At 35.9% G+C, this 7967-nt stretch overlaps 1 protein-coding gene across 1 annotated transcript; it reads right to left on the reverse strand.

The window, feature by feature from the left end:
- Window positions 1-224: 224 nt before the first annotated feature.
- LOC133756544 (beta-defensin 110-like) lies at window positions 225-3784 on the reverse strand. The gene is made up of 2 exons (XM_062187214.1): window positions 3730-3784; window positions 225-379 (listed from the first exon to the last, which is right to left on the reverse strand). The coding sequence occupies exons 1-2, from the start codon at window positions 3782-3784 to the stop codon at window positions 225-227; spliced, it is 210 nt and encodes a 69-aa protein (XP_062043198.1).
- Window positions 3785-7967: the final 4183 nt, after the last annotated feature.

The raw sequence follows: 7967 nt of genomic DNA on the forward strand, positions 1-7967 counted from the left end.
ATAAAATAAATGATGCTTTTTTTCAGGTACTAAGAAATCAAGAGAAAATTGCAGTGTAAAGTAACCAGACATATGTCTGAAATGGAACCCTTTATTAATTAGTGGTTCAGAATTAAATTTATTTAATTTTCTGAGTTTCATAGAGACACACAGGCCTTGAAGGATATGCTGGGAAGACTTCATAACACTTATCTTCTCTTGGAGACTTTGTCTCTTTTCTTCTCTCATCTTTCAGTCTGCAGGCAGCAATGAGTTCCTGGCCTGATGCAGTAAGCGATTCTAACCTCATTTTCAGGGCAATAATTTCTACATCGACCGTTACCATCTATGCACTCTTTTGACAAATCCAAGCTACCATATTGGGGATATTTCCTTTTGGCTGTAAGGAGGAAAGAATGACTAGAATTAGTATCCTGACAGTGACATGCCTACATTTTAAAAGGAGAAATTCCAAGATGCAAAAGAGTGAAAATCACCTACAGCACAGAGTGTAAGTGAATTTATTGCCATTTGGTGTAAGTTATGTCCTAAAAATCAGAAATTGTTCTTGGACTTGAGTTTTCAAATTGCTGTCTTACAAGTAATTGAAGACTAACTCAAGGATGGTTCCCTAGGTGTACAGTAAAAAAGTAAATGCAATTTGTCATCTATCAAGCTGTTTCTACAGTCAACTAGGTGCATTTGGACTGCCCTGTTCTTTTCTAAGAACACTTATGTAATTAATATTGTGCTTTATGGCTTGATTTTACTTTACTAAAATGTTGAATGTTAGTCAATTTGTTTGAATTCCCAAAACTCTTCTCAATATTTTAGAATTTACTTTCTCAATGTCAAGATTTAATTTAGATACACACCTGATGATAACATTAAAAAAAGTAAAAGTGGTAAAATGTTCAACCATTATTAGACATTACATGATTTCTAAAATTACCAGTGGTACTGATTCTCATTTTCATCAGTTTCTGAAATAATAGTGATTTAAAAAGAATTTCTTCCAATCATTGTTAGTATCTTAATCCTCTTGACTGTGAAGCGAAAGACTGTAGACATGGTGCCAATTTCAGACTGCCATCTATTTTTATAAAATTTGTTTGATACAGAACCATCCCCACTTATCAACATATTGTCTGCAACTGCTTTTGCTTTATGATAACACAATTAACAGCACAGGATTTATAAAACCTAAACTATTATTTCATTAATTATTAGAAAAATAACTCCTGCTCCTGATTCTTTTTCCATCAATCACAAAAGAATGAGTGATGATTTTGTAACTGTAGTCATGAGGATATTCTTACAATGTTGTAAAGATTGACACGTAGGACAAACTTCTCTTTCCCATATCCAGAAGAGTAAAACTACGACTGGTGTTTATTAAAAATAATCTTGTCAAATTCTAAGCCAAGCTTTAGGTCAGAGTTCTCATCCCACACAATATCGACCTTTTCAGCTAGGCAATTTGTGGCTCTGGAGGGCTGTCTCTGCATTGTAAGACATTTAGAATTATCACTTACCCTCTACTTCTAAACACCAGTAGCACAGACATTGCTACTAAATATCTCCAGACATTGCCTAATGTTTTCTAGTATACAGCCATCCCTGATTAACTGCTTTCCTAGTTATAAACCAAACTAGTAGTGTCTCCACTCTCATATGTTATTCAAATACTATCTTCTTTTTGATGTCTCTTCTGATATCTTGCAGAGAAGTACTCTGTTCCTCCACTTCTCTGACAACACTTCATATGTATCAATTATAATACATTATAACCTTCTGACATCATAGGGAATTTGTTTAAACATTATATAAAGTTCAACTTAATGTGGAATCTAGAACTGGGCAAAAAGTTCCCTAATACAAATCTTCAACCTACGAGTTTTTTTGATTTTCACTCATCTGCTTCTTATTTCTTGGGCTTCCATTAACTTCCCTGGAATCAAGGTAAAACCATGGCGTCCTTTCACTACAATACTATGCTATCCTACATACAAAGAATATGGAAGTTTTAAAGAGATGACATTTTTGGCAATAATGCATTTTCCAATTTAGCAGGGAAAATGAAAGGAATGGCCAGGTAATGCAAGACTCTCTCTTCTAGACTTTTTGTGCATTTACAAGCTCTAGAAAATGAGGAAGAAAGCTAAGTTACTTGAATTGATATTTCTCTGTATGTAAAATTCTAAGGACTTTTACTGAAACATATTTTCTGTCTGTAATTTTCTGAGTAGGAAGAATTGAATTTTACTCTCAAGAGTAAGTGAGGACTTTCATCATCTAAAAGACTGAAGATGAAATTTAAAAACAATTGACATTTAATTTTATTCACTTTAGTTCAACTGCCAAATGTGACTGAAATACCAGGCGAGATACACTATTCTAACTGCTCATTTCTGTTTAAAAAAATCTAGTTCAATCTTTATTAATTTTGAGGAGAAAATATGTATCCTGATTATATAATGAGTGATTTAGTACTAAACTTTATATATCTATGTTTTACCAAGACACACAGAACTTGAAGTATATTCTGGAAAACCTTCCTTACACTGGTCTCTTGTGGCATGGTCATCCTTACCTTTTAACTTTAGTCATCTTAACACTGCAAACTATGTAAATATGTATGGGTGTATTTACATTGTATCTTCACTGATATTTGGTCTCAATATAGAACTTTATCCACTGATAAGTTTTAAATGGTTATTTTTAAATGTATTATGTATAAATATTTAGCTTATCATTATGGATTTCATAATACTCTCAAAGTAAGAGGACACGTTAATTTATCTCCTGATCCTCTATATGATTTTTGGTGAGCTTAGAAAAAAAAAAACAGCCAGATACTAAAAAGGATTATTGTCTGACGTCTAGTGAATAAGAGTCTGATTTCATTGCCACTACCACAAAGTGGCTAGATTTAGCTCAGCCTTTCACTTCAAGCTATCGAAGAAGGAGATAAACCCAATGATCTCTACATTTGCAGGACTTATCATTTCTGTGAAATTGATGCCAACACACTAATTCAACAGAAGAGAAGCTTGTTATATACCATGAGTGTAGGGATAGTTCTTGGAGAGAGGCAAGTTGCATAAAAATATAGCTTGTGCATAGGTATGATTCAACATTCATGTGATCTCTAGCACTCAAAGCCAGCTAATGATAAGAACTATTTAAAGAAAGGGCAATAATGGATGTAGTTTCCCTGAAGTACTGATAAGAGAGTACTAAGAAAGGATTTCTACTAATGGGAAGCAGTCTATTGTCATAGGCTAAAAAGAAGAAGATAAATAGATTTATAACACGGACCACTTACCTTTTACTACTTGATTGGGCAATATTCTTCCAAGCAAAATATAGGACCCATCAAGAATAAATTCAAAATAATTGATGGTATATGAAGGTGATAGGATTAATGTAATGTTTTTTTTTTAATTTTGAAATTTTACATCTACAGAAGAATTGCAAAGATAATAGAGACTACCTCCCCCTTACCTTATATTTCCAATAACCCTGGTAATTTTTATCTAAACAACAAAATATTATTTATGCAAACTATGTACTTTATTTACTACTCACCAGTTTAGACAATATTGGTTTGTTCTGTTCCAAAATATCATATTACCTGTAGTGTAATACTCTTTTAATAACTATGCTATTATCACATTTCAAGCAAGAAACAACAGTTGTCTCCTCAAAGTGATTAGTAAAATAGTCCCATAAATATTTGTATATTACCTGGTAAAATTGTGACCAAAAGGAATAGAATAAAGAAAAGGAGATGAATCTTCATTGCAGAGAGTTTCTTAAGGAAAAATGTTGTCAACAAATCTTCTTTTACAAAGTCAGATGTTTTGAAATAAGGAAACAAAGATTACCTTTATTTATAGATTCTCCTGGGCAACAGTTTTAACTACTGGTGCTTATCAAGAGCCGGAACATTTGTATGCATGGTTGAATAATACCATTAAAGGTTGTGGTCACAAAAAGTATTACATTTATCATTGCACATGAATGTTTCTGTCCATAGCAAAGTTCAGTAATTGCAGCAGAGGTAGTAGTTGCCTGCAAAACCTAAAATATTTGTTATTTGACCCTTTACAAAATTTTTGCCAGTCCTTGATTTGGGCTTTTGTGTTAAATATGCTCTACAGCATTTTAACGAGGGAAAATGACATCATATCCCAAGATATTACTTTAACTTTTCTCTCTGTAGTATTCCTCCCTGAATTCCTCTTTCCTTCTGAATTATTAATTTGACACTACTTATTAAGAACCTACCAAATGTTAATCTTGGCTTCAGGCTTCACAGAAGACAAATTGAATGGGAGCCAAGACGATTGCTCCAGTATTATTTCTTCTGTGAAATTTTTCATAGAATCTTCTGCTTTGCTTCCCTAGTTCATTCATTTGGGTTTTATATTTTTTGTATTAATTAGGAATTCTTTAAAATAATATCCTAAATCTTAATTGAAAACAAGATTTTTAATGTATAAAGTATTATATCATTTAAATATTTTAATTTAAAGAAAGCATATAGCTTCACTTTTTTGTTTCAAAGGTGGAAACACAGAGATGAATATATATCTTCCATCCACCGGTACACCTGCCAAATACCCTAAAGAGCCAGGGCTAGATTAGGCCAAAACCAGTAGCCAAGAACTACACCTGAGTCTTCCATGCAGATGTCAAGGATCCAATTACCTGACCCATCTTCTGGTGCCTCAGAGGATGTACATCAAGAGAAAGTTGTAATCAAAATCAGAGTAGCCAGGACTCAAACTTATCCCTTTGAAATGAGATTCAGGTATCTCATGGAGCAACTTAACTGCTACACCAAATGTCTTCCCCTAAAGTGAAAAATTTTCATTTGTTTCTCATATACATTTTCTCCTTCAGGCTTAATAACTATATTGTCCTTCAACGGGGTGGGAAAATTATGACAATCTTTTCATCTAAACATCTTATCCTGATACAAACTATTTACCAAGGCTACACAAAATTATGATGAACATATGGAACTTTTGTAAGATGACAGAGAAGATGAAATGTGTTTTGCACATTCTCTCTGTTTGTCACTCTGCCTTCAAAATAATGAATCTTTTCTAAAAAGAATTAGTTATAGGAATATATATGTTTTTCTTTCTTCAAGATACTTTAAGGATGAGTAAATCTTCTGTACATACATATAATTTTTTATGAAAAAAAAAGATAAAAAAGAATCTCATTCAAATTTAAGATCCATACTTTAGAACTATAAAAGATTTAGAAATTGTTTGGTCTCATTAAATATAATTAGATTGAGGGAGATCCCAGGGTGGCAGAATGGGGAATGATGTACTGTTGTAGGGTAGGGATAAATAGTAAAAAAAAAAAAGTGTAGGAAGTGTACTCCCAGGGGAGAATTAGAAAACTACATTGGAAATTCTACAAAAGGAAGAGAAATACTGTGGACCTGTGTGGAAGGTGCAAATGTAGAGCACAAACCTGGACACAACACACGACTTCAGCTGTTGAGAGCAGGCCACAGCTTGGAGATGGAGGTGAAACCAGACTGCAGGAACCCATGGTGATATAGCTGGAGAGAGAGTATGTCATGAGTCCAGACTGGTGCCCTAGGGGCTAGCGGTTACTAGTGGTTACCCACAGACCCAGTGAAATTAAAAGTGGTGCATTTATCTCACCCCATCCTCTCCACAATGGCACCCACCATTTTAAGCTTGGGCCAATTTAGGCTTGGGAGGCTGCTGCAGCAGCTTTTGTGCCCATGAACAGCAACTGCTGAGACAGTACACCATCTTCTCAGCAGTAGTGGCAGCAGAGGCAGGGAGAGGGCAACATTCATCCAGTGGCTCTTGTGTATGTATATGATCCAGAGATTCTAGCAGGAGGAAATAGCCACAGTCCCCACTGATTTTGAAGCTGGCTGGAAAGATTGACAGGGCCAGGGCACCCATGTAGGACTGTGAGGCTCCTCCAGTCTCACAATATAACACAGGCTCAAGCTGCCTATGCAGAGCTGATTCTGGGAACATTTTCCTCTCTGTTCACTGCATAAGCTTGCAAGACAGAGTGGAAACTCTGCACCCAATGATTGTGGGAACTCAGTGGCTAAACAGGAGGGTGCAGGGTATAGCTAGGTCTTTGAGAAATCATTGGGTGTGGCTCCACAGGATCAGAGCTTCTTGGCTGCCTGGGGCAGGTCCTTGCAGTAAGAACCATGCTCAGAGGGAGAACTGTGCAGATCCTTTGTGCAGTTCATATGGCAGTGTATATGAGTGCTGAACTCACTGGAGAATAACATCTAGGTATTGCTCAGCTTGGAGGAGAGGTGGTGAGGGGGTGATCACACCAACAGAGGTGATCATTTCTCTACTTCTGTTAACAAGAGATCTATCTCACCCAACTTGGGTGTTACCTTGAATACTTGCCACACCCTGGAGCACTGACATGAGCTCCCTGGCCACACTGAGAACACACCTCTTGGTATTCACTGAAAGTACAGAGATTCCATTAAACCACAGAAGCATGGTTCAAATATAAAAGCCATCAGAGGAAAACCAACAAGAAACTCCACAAATGCCTAAAATTCAAGAAAAATGAGTAAGGAAGACACCATTAATTCCTCCAAAAGAACACAACATTCCAAAATTAGAATGTTAAGATGAAGAGATTGATGAGGGGCCGGTGCCGTGACTCACTTGGTTAATCCTCTGCCTGCAGCACCAGCATCCCATATGGGCACAGGGTTCTAGTCCCGGTTGCTTCTCTTCCAGTCCAGCTCTCTGCTGTGGTCTGGGAAGGCAGTGGATGATGGCCCAAATGCTTGGGCCCCTGCACTCATATTGGAGACCAAGAGGAAGCACCTGGCTCTTGGCTTTGGATTGGCATAGCTCCGGCTGTAATGACCATTGGGGGGTGAACCAACGGAAGAAAGATCTTTCTCTCTGTCTCTCTCACTGTCTAACTCTATTTGTCAAATAAATAAATAAAAATGAGATTGATGAAATTCTAGAAATGGAATTCTAAAAATTAATCATAGGATTACTCAAAAGCAATCAGAGCAAATCCACAAACTACAGAAAGCCATACATGACATGAATGAAATTTTTCTGATGAAATTGAGATTTTAAAGATAAATCAGTGTCAAATATTACAAATGAAGAATTCAGTAGATCAAATAAAAAATGTGGTGGAAAGCCTTAATAGCAGACTTGGTGAAGCAGAAGAAATAATGTCTGAACTAGAAGACAAATCTTTGAAAACAGGAAGAAATTAGAAAACTCAAAAACCAGTGTTGGAAATTTATGGGATTCTACCAAATGTCCCAACATACAGGTCTTAGGAGTTCCTGAATTTCTGGAAAGAGAGAATGGACTAGAATGCCTATTTAGTGAATTAATAACAGAAATATTTACCACTTTGGATAATGAAAGGGACGTCCAGTACAGGAAGCACATAGATCTCCTTATAGACATTGCCAGAGAGGATCTTCATCATGACACCTTGTAGTCAAACTTTCCACAGTAAAACTTAAAGAAAAGATTCTAAAATGTGCATAAGAGAAATGCCAAATTACTTTCATAGGATCTCCAATTATTCTCAAAGCTGACTTGTCATTAGAAACAGTACAGGTTAGGAGAGAACAGTGAGACATAATACAATACAGAAGTTAAAAAAAAAAAAAAAAAAAAAAAAAAAAAAAAAAAAAAACACCCTGTCAACCCAGAATACTATACCCTGAAAAGCTGTCATTTATGAGTGAAGGTGAAATAAAGACTATCCATAACAAACAGAAATTGGAAGAATTTGTCACCACTCATCCAGCCTTACAAAAGATGCTTAAGGCGGCAAGATGGCGGAATAGGAACGGAGCACACGATTAGTCCGGAGAGAGAGACAGGTTAATATAAGTGGAGATACTGCAGGGTCAAGGAAGAGTAGGGGATGAAACAGCATAGGAAACTCTTCCGGAA

This window comes from Lepus europaeus, chromosome 3 (assembly GCF_033115175.1).
Source record: "Lepus europaeus isolate LE1 chromosome 3, mLepTim1.pri, whole genome shotgun sequence".
In the NCBI taxonomy this organism is placed as follows: Eukaryota; Metazoa; Chordata; class Mammalia; order Lagomorpha; family Leporidae; genus Lepus; species Lepus europaeus.

Excerpts from the sequence above, each read along its gene's own strand:
- LOC133756544 (XM_062187214.1), bottom strand. The coding sequence starts at position 3,784 with ATGAAGATTCATCTCCTTTTCTTTATTCTATTCCTTTTGGTCACAATT. Across the intron at positions 380-3,729 it reads TTTGGTCACAATTTTACCAG|CCAAAAGGAAATATCCCCAA; the intron begins GTAATATACAAA and ends TCCTCCTTACAG.